At 39.5% G+C, this 15136-nt stretch overlaps 1 protein-coding gene across 8 annotated transcripts in view; it reads right to left on the bottom strand.

The window, feature by feature from the left end:
• The window catches only part of ndst3 (N-deacetylase/N-sulfotransferase (heparan glucosaminyl) 3), a 135921-nt gene continuing 120785 nt past the window's right edge, over positions 1-15136 (bottom strand). For all 8 annotated transcript variants that reach the window (XM_056737950.1, XM_056737943.1, XM_056737968.1 and 5 more), the window contains 8 exons: positions 9258-9440; positions 8743-8839; positions 8061-8184; positions 7811-7985; positions 6836-7006; positions 6637-6746; positions 1298-1400; positions 1-920 (listed from right to left, as the gene is read on the bottom strand). In XM_056737950.1, coding sequence (XP_056593928.1) covers positions 801-920; positions 1298-1400; positions 6637-6746; positions 6836-7006; positions 7811-7985; positions 8061-8184; positions 8743-8839; positions 9258-9440 — 1083 coding nt within the window. In that variant the 3' untranslated portion in view covers positions 1-800. The remainder of the gene's footprint in view (positions 921-1297; positions 1401-6636; positions 6747-6835; positions 7007-7810; positions 7986-8060; positions 8185-8742; positions 8840-9257; positions 9441-15136) is intronic.

The following is a 15136-nucleotide window of genomic DNA, read 5'->3' as shown; positions in this document are numbered from 1 at the left end:
TTGAATATATATAGTTATTTACATTTTTCTCAAAGCACTTTCTCACCATATTGAGGCAAATTGTTAAAAAATAAGAATCACACTTCAAATTCATCAGCCAACCAGTTGCAGTCCAGTGGGCGGAGCTAAGGCTACCTGGCTACAGACATATGCCAAGACACACACATACGTTCACACATACACACAAACTAAAAATAAAATGATTTTCACTCTTCAGGCCAAAACATTAACCGAGACGTGGACTGAGACATGACATCACGATGACATCACTCCACTGCCCAATTGAAAGCCGATGCTGTAAGCTGACTGCAGCTTGTCTGTGCTCTTGATTTTTACAATTATGCATCTTTTCTGTGGTTGATTGATCATGTGAGGTCATGAACAGAGGTTGTGCCAGACGTTGACTAACTTGGTTCTAAATCTCTTTAAGTATAAAATCTAAATGCAGTCCTTATATTCAGTGTCTGATGGGGGAAATGACAGTAAATATAAGACAACTGGAAGTCTGAAGTAAACTGAAGAATTGTTCGTCACGCTGTCCATCTCTGGCAGCGTGTGAAGTTCAAGGGTCACATGTTCATCAGCGCATCCCACTGTCCATTGTGTCTATTCAAATTGTGACAGTCTGCAGCAAATATTCCATGTTGCCATGGACACATCCAACCGTTTTGTTCCAATGACGGGTGAGTTGAATCTTTTTATCTTTGCGCTGCAAGCTTGCAGGTAGGTGGCATTCAGTGCTGTTCAAGTCTTCAGTTTCCTTTGAGTTGTGAACCGGAGCAGCGGTGGTTTGGTTAGGGCTACCTGACCTTCTGTAGTTCCTCTCTGAGCCAGGCTGGTAGAGGCTGACCCAATCTGTGTAGCATCTTAGATAATTCAATGTTCTGATCCCTGTAGAACCTGGAGAGGAAGGCTCGGGACTACAAAGAAAGAAAGAAAGAAAGATTTGGTAAACAGGTATACATAGGAGCAGTACTTTATTTGAATAATGTTGTTAAAATGGTTTTAATTTGATTTCATTTGCTAAACTCGCCAACTTAACATAACAGATGTAGAAGCATAACATATTGTTTGTTCTGTATGTATCAGTTATTCAGTACACGAGCTATAGGCATATTAGCTCTTGCAATATTTAACAGTCAGAAGGTCATGTGAGCATAAGACCTGAAGGCTTCCAGTTATCTCTCTCTCCATCTTGACCCATATCACTTAATAATGACATCTCTGTGTAATGCCGCTGTAATCATTCATTAAATATTAAAGGCTCCATTTTGAGTTTACTGTTGGGAGGCATTACCTCAGAGTCCATGGGAGGGTATTTTCGCCCCTTGCTCTTCCCCAAACACTTAGTCCGGCCCCCTTCCAGCAGCTGACACCAGAACCCCTTCTGAGGATCGAACCTGTGACCAGACAGAGAACTCGATAAGATCTTTTCATTTCATCTTGACACTAAAGAGATGGAGGAAATCTGGCCTAGACTGTTGTACACACACACACGCACGCACGCACACACACACACAGGTCTAACTGACAGATGTCTGCTGTAACCTTGTCTGGCTGTCAGATGAGACATGGCTTGGTTTGATAAGCAGTCACAAACACATCAGCAATCTCCAAAAGCTCTCAGCAAAAGGCATTTTTGAGTGTGTTTGTGTGATACCAGTAGGTCTGGACCTTGTGGGACATTTTTGCCGTCCCAATGAGGAAAACAGCTTTTTTCATAACAAAAATATTTTCATTTGATGACATAAAATGCAGAAAGATATGTGTGACGGTTAGGTTTAGGGGTGGGGTTAAGGGAATAGAATTTATAGTTAGTAAAGTATAAAAAATAATTAAGTCAAAGGAAAATCCCCATAAAACATGGAAGCAGAAATCTCTCTGTCTCTCTCTCTCTCCGGGAAGAATATACTGTAGAGGTGTTTTGTCAGCTTAGCCGTTTAATGTCCCTGGATTTAAAACAAATTTTTACACAAATTAGAGTTAGGATTAACGGACTCAGTTGCGGCATCACTTCCACTGCAAACAACCGTTTTACCGCATAGAACGTCCAAATTTAGTGCACTAAGTTACCAAGGTGACAAAAATGCCAGTAAAAGTATGAGACATGTGAAGACTTTTTTTTACGGCGCAACCAAGCTGTAATTTTGGCAAATTATGCAAGAAGTGCATCATATTAATTGTATTTGTGCAAGATAAAATTTGAGCTAAAAATTTAGCTCCAGGTAGATGAAAGAATCATTTTATTCAATTTGACAGTGTGGAAGAACACAAGCAGACAATGCTTGCAAACTACGATAGCTTGCAATTCATAAATATGCATAAGGTTAGGTGCAGCAACTCAATTTACAGCACAACTTTAAACATTCCCATATGTGCACACAGATTATTTTTCAGGCTTTAAATTTAAGATTTATGTATTTGTCGAAATGAAACGTATTAACCAAAGACAGCTCAGGGAGGTGCCGCAGTCAGAAAGGCTATTGTCCTCAGTTACGAAAAGAGGCCAACGTTTATAAAGAGGACATCCATAACTACTTGAATCTGTTTGATGAAATTTGACCATCTAGTAAAAGTTTATTATGGTTTATGTATAACAATAAGTAAATATGCGTAAAAAGTAATGAGTAAATCATTATAAAATAATAGAAAAAAAAGTTTGGGAACCCCTGCTGTATACACCCGTTGAAAAATTAAGAGGCCAGTTTTTCGAAATGTAACATTTATTGGTATGTGTTTAGCTAAAGTGCTCATTTTGTTTCATTCTGTGAACTACTTACAACATTTCTACCAAATTTCAATTAAAAATATTGTTTCTATTTGTATTTCTTTGCAGAAATTAAAACCGGAGAAACAGAAAAGTAACAGCAAAGATGCTCTGAATTATTTTCAGACCTGGTTCATAATCACTTTAATGCAATTCAACAGCAATATTTGTACATGTATTTAGGAAAAGTAAAAACATTTTTTTTATGTAATAACCTCGATTATTATCACAGTTTCCATGTGTCTTGTCATTCTGTCAGTCTTTCACATCGCTGTTGGATGACTTTGTCACTCATGAGGTTTGATTTTTTATTTATTTAAATTTAACAAACACAATACATCTAGAAAAGCGGATTTGAAATGAAAATTAGGAATGGTCTCTATTTTTTTCGAAGCTGCAGAACAGGGCTGAAAAACAGGGCTTGTGTATATAGCTTATGATGAAATACACGCACACTGTGCGCAAACACTAGTGACGTACAATACCTTAGGATTTGGTTTAAAAAGAAACTCATAAAGGAAAGAGAAAGCAACACAGTGATGCATGTGATGTATGAGGCAGGAATTGACACACATTTTTTTTAAAGACTCAAGCAAAATACAACAGGAAGAAAACAAAGTAAAAATAAGGTGATAACGAATGAAACTGACAGAAAACAAGAAGAGAGAGAGAGATGTGTGGAGCGATAGATGAAGTGAGAGCGACTCAAATGGAGGGAGGTTATTAATAAAAGCCAAAGATTGATGGAGCTGTCTGCGCTGCGGTAGAGAACACATGCAGAGCCTCACAGTGGCATACACACACACACACAAACACGTATAGACAAGACTGAAATAGACGACACCTGACACAGGTAATACTGAGTTCAATCTTTCGGCCTTTTATATCAGAGCCCGTAGTATACCAATCTGACACAGCCAATGCTTCATTTCATAACACCATGTCCTCTTTTCCTGTTGACTAAAGAGCTTTCTTAAAGGGTCATGAAAAACAGAAACGTGTTTTTTATGGTATTACCTATGAAAGGAAACAAAAATAGCATTCGCTTGCATCATTTTTTGGGGAAACTGGTTTATTTAGAGACCATTTCGGGAATTTTCGATTCGGTGGTTGAAATCAATATCGAGTGAGCAGCACTGCACCAAATGTGATGGTGTGTAAGATTGTTTGTACATTTTGTGTCTCAAATGATTATTTATGTGAAAGCTTGGCTTTACTTTCTAGTGCTTTATCAGCTAGTTCGAAGCATTGTCTGCTTGGAGTATCTCCACATGCATTTCTATACAATAGGAGCGCTTAGAGAAAAAAGGACTGGTGGCTCTGCTGAACAACACTAGCTTCACCTGTGTTGTTTGGTGGCTTAAAGGGGTCACATGACACAGCTAAAACGAATTTTATTATCATTTGATTTAGATGTAATTCAATGTGTCTGTACGATACAAGGTTAAAAAACGTGGTATTTTCGGTCTGGGTGAGAATTCACTTTTAGATAGAATGCATTTTTTTAGCGACACTTTAATTTGAGCAATATTAAGTGTATAATACATGCATGGGCAATTTATAACACACCAAAGACACAGAAAAACACGTGTTCGCACCATATGACCCCTGTAACGGAAGAATCCTGAAGCTTTTATCCTTTAGTGTACTGTTCGAGCCCGTCCTTTAAGGTGAGACCCCTTCTCCTCTGGGTCCTATGAGTGGGCTATACTACAAATGACCTGATACAAAGGACCCCAAATTTATGGCCTTCGCGCCATTGAAGAACAGCTATAGCTGTAAAGCATGATAGACAGAACTACTCTTTTACTGAGTTTATGAGGCAATGCGTGACCAAACTTTATTCCCGTCACTCTGAGGGGAATGACAAAAGCACAGATAAGGCATCGATTGGACGTCTTTATTTTTGCACTAATAAACCATCCTTTCTTTGTCTGGGAAAAAAAGGAAAACAAATTGAATTGCCCAGATGCCTTTATTTTATTTGAACCGAAATCACTTAATTATGTCATAACTGAACCCCCCGCCATCTCATGTCTTCCTCCCTGCATCTACTTGTATTAGATAAAACGATTAGCATAGATACATGGCGGTTTAAGAGCAATCTAACACACACAGAGAAACAGATGAGAGCGAGCTGGGTTTAATTCGAGAGGCCTGATGATGGTAATCCTCTTGCTCTCGTGCTGTGTCAATGGTTACAGTCAGATTATCAGAATTAATCCTGTTCAGGCTGTGTATAGATCATTAATGCATTGAATTAGGAGAACATGGATCTCTCAAATAATTTTATCTGCTGATTTTCAAACACATGGGACCGGGGACAGCATGGATCTAAGGCACGCATCTGTTATGTATCACTAGTGTCTGGGCGTGTATCTGGTCTTGTTTGTCTGTCCTTGTGCGCACCAAATGTTCCCATAATGATTGTAAAACACACAAGTAATTACATTCTGGGGATTTCAGGGCTGTTCACTTGAACATGTTGGGAGAGATTACTTTTAGATATGTTTAAGGACAATTATGTATTTATTTAATTTGACACTGGTTCATTCTGCACTGTCGGATTCTTAAAATCTGATACGAACATTTGGAGATAATTAGAGCTGATCTGCACTCCAGTGTCACACACAGAAGCACAGATATATCAATACAAACTTTCCTCATAGTATATACCAGTGGTTCTCAAACTTTTTAGTTGTAAGGCCCTTTTTGTGTAGGATGCATTGCTTTGCGGTCCCCCAAATAAAGACATATAATCTTAAACTCAGAATTTTAATGAAACCAAAAATTCAGTTATACAATGCTGGAACATCAATTATTTTGGTTGGTGGTCTTATTGTTTTATGTTTGATTGCATAAAATCTATGATGAATTTCTATATTTCATAATATGCCATAAAATCTGTGGCCCCCCAGGTCCATCTTCGGGCCACCAAGGGGGCCACGGCCCCCAGTTTAAGAACCTCTGATATATACTATTGTGTTCATACCCGCCTAATTATTTTTTCACTACCCTCTCCATCCTCAAACATATGGACATTAGATTTCAAGTAAGACATAATATACACCCCAGGTGAGGACATGTTGCTCAGTAAATGGGGAATGTAATTCTTTCCTTATTGATAATTTAGTTACACATCAAGCCCAGACAGTGAACATTTAACAACAGTAATTTGCATTCATTGTATGGCAAGATATAATTAACATCGCAGCACAAGTGTGAAATATCACCTGAGAGCGTAGAGCCATAATTCATAGCAATCTTAATGCAATTCTACTGCAGGCTATATAACATCTTTAAGTCAGATATTTTTTTCAGTTTTATTATTATTAAACTACTGCAGATTTGCATTGTATGTGCGTTGTCATTGCAGTTAGGTACCTTATTCTCCAAAAATATATAACTTTATATAATATAGTTTGGTATCAAGACAATTAAAAATATTATGCATTATTTATTTCTCAAAGAGGAAGTGAATAAGTGTGTTTAACTATGTGAGCTGAAATTTTTTTGATTAACATCCATACTTATAGTATTAAACATAAAATGCTACAATTTAGCTAATATTAATTATAAATATGTGGCCCATTGTGTGAAATCCAGGCTACAGTCTCAAAATTTAATTATGAGATAGTGATCATTTTAATAACATTTAATTAACAATAAATTTCAATAATTATTTTCACTATCAGTTTAATCTTTGACCTCACACAATCAGTATTAAAGATATCAAGGTTATATTTTCACACAATGTTCTTTTTATTTTGATTGATGATTTTATGTAGAAGATAGCACATCACAAAAAACAACTTCCCTACTTTGTGTTTGAGCGTGTGTGTGTGTGTGTGTGTGTGTGTGAGCCTCACATGAGTGCCTGGGAGTAGTTGTAATAAGGAGTGACACCCAGAAATCTCTGAACCTCATCCATCACTTTGGCTGGATCATTTCTCAACTGCTGTCCATCTATAATCATCAGCTACAGGAAGAGAAAAAACGTGGATTCAGTATCTGTAAAATATTCAATACAATTCAAAGCAGCCCAAACAGACGACAAGTGTGTGTTACCTGGTTTGGAGGGTAGAAGGTGAGCCATCTCTCCAGATGTGTGGCGTAGAGTCCGGGTATGAGACAGCGGTTCTGGAGAGAGCGCAGCTCTGGTGAAGCGAGCTGGTCAGCAGAAATGACTTCATAGAAGCTGAACTGAAATGCTGCTGAGTCTTCATGAGCCCTTTGATGCTGCCGATGAGAATAAAACAAATGTCAAAAACTTTACAACAAAGAATATATATGTACACATTATATAATCAGATTTTCTGCCACATGCCACACCGGCTCCATCATTGAACCTTCACCAGGGCAGCTCTGTTCAATACAGTAAAAGTAAATGGGTGACCAAATCTCCTTAATCTTCATCGTCTTCGACTGCCTGGAACTAAAGCACCATTTTGGGGGGTGAACTATTCCTTTAAGCTTCATTCGACCTCAAATACAGCTATAATATGGGAGGCAAGATTGAAATCTTTCTCTTTTCATGGTCTCTTAGTGTGTATGTGGTAGCAGCTTCATGCTGTGCCCTCCTGTGCATGCTGTGGATGAGATAACTCTCTTTCTCTCACACTCAAGTTTACACTCAGTGATGTTCTCACTCACACCTACACATATTCAATCTCTCCACAATATCGCACATGAACATGTGTACGCCTGACTTCCATGTAAGACACCTACCCATAAAGACAAAACATGTGTGTGCCTCATAGGCTTATCCAAAAAGGGCTACATTTATTACAGCATAACTTAACATCCCTATTATTACAGAATGCACATAATATGCAAATTTCCGGAATGCCGGATGACTTCATTTAGCAAAATAAGGGTTGTGCAGATAAATTGTCAACTGTTGATTTTGGCTTGACCATTATTTGGACAAAATAGCTGAAGTGGAACGATTACTATGCAGCTTATTAATACTGTAAGAAAGCGACATTGACTCTGATTGGTTAATTGATTTGGTTTTAGATGAGTAATTGGTCAATGTTGTACCTGGTACCAGCTGTAGGCCCTGTCTGAAGGGTTGATCAGCAGAGTGAGGATCTTGGCTTTGGGCAGGAGGGCGGCGGCTCTTTTGGGTGTGTCCTCAGAGGGAAAGTAGTTTGCACTTTTCTCAAACAGGAAGTCTGTACTGACATTAGAAGGTACGGGAAAAAACTCCATATACCTTTGAGAGGAAAGCAGCTTAAAGTTAGAAAAAAACGCTCGCGCGAAGACAATAACAGACAGTCATCACACCCACCAGTCGATGCCTTTGTGGTAATTGTTGGTGTTGAAAAACTGAACTTCCTCGAATGTTTTCGCACTGGGGAAGTTGCTGGAGATGAAGGGATGCATGATAAGGAAGAGGTAGAGTGCTGTCGTGCCTGAAAGAGAGAGAGAGAGAGATGTGAAGGGAGGAAAGAGAACGAAAAAAATCATCGAGCCCTTCCCCTCTTAATGATGAAATTATATGTGCAGCTGATAGCATTCAAGAGAAACACTTTGAGGCTAGAGATTCGGCCCACAGACAGAGAAACTAAGAGACAAGGGATCGATACACCATTTACCTTATAGATTTTTTCTGTGTGTGCGTGTTGCGAGTTTGCGATACGGCAGAAAAGAAGATGAGTGCAGAGAGCAGAAGTGTTTAACAAGCCTGTGTCCTGACACCAATCAAAATCTTTCAGCCCAAAACAGCGCTCCGACTTTTCTCTTGTTCAACCCCCCCGCCTAGCCCCCTGGGGACCTGTCTGTATTGTTCTTCTCTAAAGCTGAACGCCCGTGGTTGCACTTTCATCAGTTTGAGTAGCACAAGGTGAGATATGAAGAAGGATGAAGGGGAACAGTGGAGCGAGGAGATCCGTCTACACGCGCCGAGCTTTGAAGCTCTCAAACAGAAAAGACAACAGGGGGGAGTTCTTGTGTGAGAAGAACAGAATTACCTGTTTTCTGAGGCCCGACCACCATGAACTTTGGCAGCCTGTCGCAAGTCTTTTCTTTGGACCAGATGTCCTTGTGCCGCTTGTCGTCGCATGGGTTCTGAACACAAAATGTAAATGAACATGATCAAGCAGCAATTTCTGTCTAAACTATATGATTTATATACAAACTCAAACAAAGACGGGTCTTAATCGTAGATGTTATATGGATCATCCTAGAGATGACTTCAAATTGTCGTATGAAATTATTAGATTTAAGGTGGATAAGGAGTTGTAGAGGGTAACAGGGTCACAAATGTTCTTATCTAGGCAACGTGATGTCATTTATTCTTGTCGCAATTACATAATTGCATTTTATTTTTGAAAACAACCTGTAACTTGGCTATTGAATGTCTGTTCAAGTATTAACAATCTTTCATAAATCAAATACGTTATATTTAGCCGTTTAATCTCTTTAATGTCTCCAGCAGTGATCCAGAGGTTCTATAGAAATGATATGGTCCGATTTCATGACTGACCTGCCAGAGCGGGTCTCTCTGTTCAGGAAACAGTGTGAAGTACTTATGCGCCAACTGCAGGGGGGGAAGCGTGTGCAACCTCAGGTTTGTCCAACACTTGAGGAAGTTAGCTAGGTTTGTGAACGTATATAATCCCAAGCGGTCGTTCCCGTAATTGGAGAGATGAGTCATGAATATACTGATCTAAGGAGACAAGAGAAATAAGAGTTTATCATACATTCATTTTCATAAGTCAACAGCCGTGTTTAATTTCCTCTTATAAAGCTCCAGAGTGACAGGCGTGTTAGGAGTAATAGCACAGTGTTTCCTGTAGGTGGCAGTAGTGTGTATAATAACCATCAGGTCATAAACCTTTGCTCTTTGTATTTGTCTATAGGCGTGTATTAGTCGCATTTGTGTATGATTTCATTTGTCTAACATCTGTCGTAAACGTCCCACCAAATGTTGGACTTTGATCCGTCGCTAAGGCTAATGTCGCCTAGCAACCATATACCCCGCTCAATTTTCCAGCGTCGGGCTCTTTATGGGGTGGTTCAGTGCACCCCCGAGGCACATTCAATTACGGCAGGGCGATCGGCGGCCTTTCATATGCGTTAAGCCCAGCGGACGCGTCCACTTCTCGCGGAGCTGTGATGTAATTCTGATGTAATCCACTAGAGTGAGGTCACACGCGGACAGCATCCGCGGAGATAGGATCAATACAATTAATGAGGGTCTGCTGACAGAACTAAAGAGACGAGTCAGAAAAAGCAAAGAGAAAAAGGAGCGGTGGAGGTTTATTGGGTTTCTATGCTTGAGTGGTTTAGTAGGTTGCGTTTGGAGAGGAGAGGGAATATGTGGCCTAGTTTAACACAGACACTCACGCTGATGCTAGCATCGCTCGCTTCTACAATAAAACCATTAAACATGCATAAAGACGCAGGTACGCACGCTTACACACCTGCAAATATGACACTGGAGGGCCATAGTCTGTCAACAGTCGCACAAACCTCACCGTTGACCGAGCGTTTGCAAGTTTGTGTGTCGAGACGAACTTTAGCGCTCTTATATTCAGCACGAAATGTGATGGTGTATCTGCTCATTTTATAAAAGGTTAAGCCTGTACAATCCATTAGGACATGCTAATGGAAGCGTTTTATAATCAGACAGAACCTGGTCGGATTCTTGCAAGTAATGGACTCTAATTCGAGGCCCGAGTGCCGCTCCCTCATAGGGATGTTGTCGGCACGGCAACAGCAGCAGCTTTTGATTGATGGATGGGATGCCATGTGACCCTGAGCAGGGCGGGGATTATTTATGGGATAATGAGACAAGTTTAGCAGCTTCTGTCACACTGTCGTGCTTTACGCCGGACTGGCACAACACGCTGGAATACACACCCAGCCGCTGAGTTCAATTTAACCCTCAGGAGAAAACAAAAGGGACCTCTGATATTAAAAAGATGTCAGGTATTATAAAGTATCTTGGTGGGATTTTTTGTGGTGTATGTTCAACTTCACTCAACACACGTGAGAACACAAGCTTTCCCGTACGTACAACATCAATCTGAGCGCTGAACAAGTCCTGTTGTACCACAAACAGACTGATCAAGGTATGATTTATGCTTTGCTTTTACAGCAATCAATAACAAACACAGACACACACACACACACACACACACAGCCATGGGTCTTATGATTCATTTTAGCCAGTTCTTACAGGGCAGGGAGGGGAAAACAGAGAGTGAACACAAAGAGAAAGAGAGGGAGAGAGAGAGAGAGAGATTGCAGGTCCACAAGCATCTATCCTGCTTGTCCAATACACACAAGAGAATGCCAGTACACAAGCTACCTTTTAACTGCTAAATTTGGATTACCATTTGAAGATACACACACAGATAGTCTGTGTGTGTGTGTGTGTGCGTGTGTGTGTGTGTGTGTGAGAGAGAGAGAGAGAGAGAGAGAGAGAGAGTGAGGATCTGAAGGGTTCCAAACAGATGTTCCTTCTGGAAGAGGTTCAGGACCTGACAGAATTATAAATCACTAGCCTGGAAAAGGCATGAAAATTTTACCAGCAAACACACACACATACACACAAACACAAACAAGGATGAGAGACTCCAATTACCTCTGCTCACCTTTCACTGTGACTATGAGCGTTACAGTGAGAACTCAAGGTGACAGAGACCTACACACAGGCACGCATGTACGCACACACACACACACACTGTGAAAGCAGGTATGTTGTGTTTCTGTCCAGTTTTCAACTACAAAATCTGAAATGCCTAGACTCTACTGTGTAGTCAGTCAATGGCTGACGTTTAGTTTTGAATGCATTTTTTTAAAAACCTTTAAGACAAGGCATGACATAACTTGTGTAATAATTCAGCAAATTGAAGTGAGATTGGATAGGATAGTCTTGACCTACTTGGCAATGACTTGCTCTGGCCATTATATTAAACCTCCATGGCCTATTTAGCGAATTTGGTGGAAGTGTTGCAAAATGGGCACAAAAAGGTTTTCACACACATGAACACACGCATGCATGCACATGCACATGTTGCTCAGTGGTAAGAGCATTGAGTTAACAACGAAAGGTTGTGGGTTCAATCCCAGGGGATTGCATAAACCTATGTATAAATGTATAGGATAATGCAATTTAAGTCGCTTTGGATAAAAGCGTCTGCCAAATGCGTAAATGTAAATGATTAGCATGGGCGCCGTAAAGGGGTGGAAGGTTAGGACGATTCTAAGGGCCCAGGCTGATTTAGGGCTCAGAAGAGCAGACCCCCTTTTTATTTTCCTATTTGTAGGGGGCCCAGAAATTTTGGTTTCCATAGGGCCCAGAATTCCTGGCGCCACTCCTGATGATAAGAGACCTAAGACCACATGCACACAAACCTATTATTTTACTTTATGAGACATTTCAACTCATTGGATTCATTTGTATATTTTTATGATGGATGGATGTGCTTTTTGGGGCTATACATGAATCAATTGACTTTAAGGTCAAGCAGTGTATTAAATTTTGTGGCATCTAGTGGTGATGTTGCAACTTGCAACCAATGGCTAACTCCACCCCTCCTTCCCATCCTCCCTTTCGAAAAAACACTATGGTGGCTGACACAGAACTGAGATGTTGTCACATTTTCGCTTCTTTGGCAAAGGATATAATGTCTTTATGAACAGTCTGTTGATCAGTTTGTCCGTTTAGGGCAACTGCAGAAACATGACGAATTCCTTGCAAGGGGACAAGCCGTGCATGTAGATATAGAAATAGCTGATTCTAAGGTAACAAAAACATAAAACTTCATTATTTAAGGTCTTTATATGCCTCTGAAGACATATTTATGTATTTTGAATTGCCTTTCTGTCAAGTAAAAAAATCTTTTGGATGACATCTGAAATGAGATGAGGACCAGTACATTTTGTGAGAATTTACATAGTTTATACATAGTATAAATATTCAAAATACTACCATCCTGGTGTATGCATCACGTTAACTTCCCTTAAGCTAGCGTAGCTTAGTTAGACTTAAAATCTCTCTAATGTAAACACATTTACATCGCACAAATCATCGACTCATTTAACAGGACAGCCCAGCTGGAGATTTTCTGTCCTCGAGCGACATGTCTCTCTCTTCCTGTCACGCATACTCTCTCTTTCTCATAAATACAAACAAAAACACCCTATTTTTCTGATTTGACATCCTTCTATCCTCATACAGACAGTTTAGTTTCGCTGACAGTTATGGATTGAATTTTTCATCTTTTTTTGAAAGTTTTAACCTCTTTCTCCTTTCTGTGTGTCTGTCTCATACAATGTTTGTATGACAAACAGATTGAAATGTAAGTCACACCAGTGCTTCATCAACACACATCACTTCAGGTTAGGCATCAATGACGTCAAATCTGACTCAATATTTGATTTAAGACCTGGTGGCAGGACAGGTATTTCAAAGCACAGCCTACTTTTATAGTGTTATTATAGTGTTTTTGGTCTCATTTTTAAGGAATCTTTTTCTGTTATAAATGACCATGCTCACTGTTTTCCAGGAGGGGTGAAAAAAACGAAAAGAAGAGTGTCAAAATCACAGTGTTCCTTTGTAACAGATCTTCTGCTCTGTTAAACTAATGCACTCAAACACACCTACCTTACATGCACACACACACACACACACACACACACACACACACCTATACACACATCTTTTCAGGGAATGGACCTTAATAATGAATGGGCAGAAAAATGAGTTTCCCTTAAAGCCCCCTGGACAGGGAGAGAAAGAGAGCACAATGCTTCTGCGGCATTTCTCTCTATTTCGATCAATGTTGTAACAATGTTTTCATTGTAATAACATTTTATCACTGCCATAAAATGAGTAATTTATGCGAGAGAAGGTATAAAAAAGAGAGACAAGAGAAAAGCTGCTCATGTAACTCAACTGGGAAAGCATTGTGTTAACATCAAAAAGGTCATGCGTTTAATTCCCAGGAAACATATGTGCTGATAAATGGCATAAAGCTTGTAATCCACTGTAAGTTTCTTTGGATAAAAGCGTCTTCCAAATGCAAAAATGTGTTTGTTAATGTAAGAGAAAAGGCATGTGATGCATGCCAACAATACAGTAAGTAGCGGAGAGTAGCAAGGAGTCTTCACTTCAGAGCTAAGAGATTCATCTGAACACAGAAGAAAGTGACAGTGATTAATAAATCAGAGATACCAGGGGACAAAATAAATATATGTATGTGCTGGACTTGAGACTAATTATGGGAGACGTTTGAAGATGTTTTTGTTAATGCGCTTCCACAGAGCTTTTAATGGACTTCTGAATCTCCAAAGTAGGGTGCAACAATTGCAAAAGAACATTAAAATATACATACATATGATATAACTTTATTCTTTATCAAGAAAACCAAACACACATTGAGCCACAAACTCTCAGCACAGACATTCAATTCAATATTAAAATATTGAAATATTGTAGACCCATTACCATTCGGGTTGCCGCTGTAAAATACAGGATCATTCTGTATTTAATGACAATTTGTGACAATAAAGGTGATTTGATTTTATGAAGAAATCTTGTCTCTATCAAATCAAGATCCCATGCACTTAAAGGTCCAATGTGAGGTCTTTAAGGTCCTTATATAATGAATGTTTTTATTACCTTAGAATGGGCTATTTCTATCTTCACAGCCCGGGTCCCCTTACATTCGCCATATTGTTTCTACAGTAGCCCTAAACAGACAAACTGCTCTTCAGATCGCGTTTAATATACGTAATCTCCTTCATCAAAAAGGCAAAGATGTGACGACAGATTCATTCTGTGCCAGCTGTGCTGTAGTGCTCCGCAAGGGAGGGGTGGAGTGAGCCGTTAGTTGCAATTAACAACCTCACCACTAGATGATGGTAAATTTCATACACTGGACCTTAAATAAACAAGGACCTATGTGGAGAATAACTCATAGTAATATTGTTCCTCAACAAGTCTCTCATTCACAAAAAAGCAAGTTTTAGAAAGCATCATTTTCATACAAACATGTTGGAGTGTCATTGACAATAAATATTCCCAACATTTGGTGCCTCCAAATTCAGATAACCCCCCACATGAATAATTAACACACTTTTACAGCCTGTAGGCTTGTGAGGTATGTGTGAAGCGAAGAATCAAACAACAAACAAACTATAATATACAACATTCACACCTCGGTATCTCCCGATGTTACTCATTTCACCCCTCTCGCTCTCTTTCTTTTTGTGTGAGGCTTTTTATGATTGCTTGTAAAGGCACAGAATGAAAGTGAACATGAGAATACACAGCCTGCCATGAACTTCTTCTTGTTTATTTAGGTCAATGCCAACCATGGGAATTAGTCAACTCTAATGGCGTTTAGCTGA

The sequence above is a fragment of the Triplophysa dalaica genome, chromosome 2 (genome assembly GCF_015846415.1).
Source record: "Triplophysa dalaica isolate WHDGS20190420 chromosome 2, ASM1584641v1, whole genome shotgun sequence".
NCBI lineage: Eukaryota > Metazoa > Chordata > Actinopteri > Cypriniformes > Nemacheilidae > Triplophysa > Triplophysa dalaica.
The sequence above is the reverse complement of the archived record's forward strand: the minus strand, read 5'-3'. Positions and strand labels throughout refer to the sequence as shown.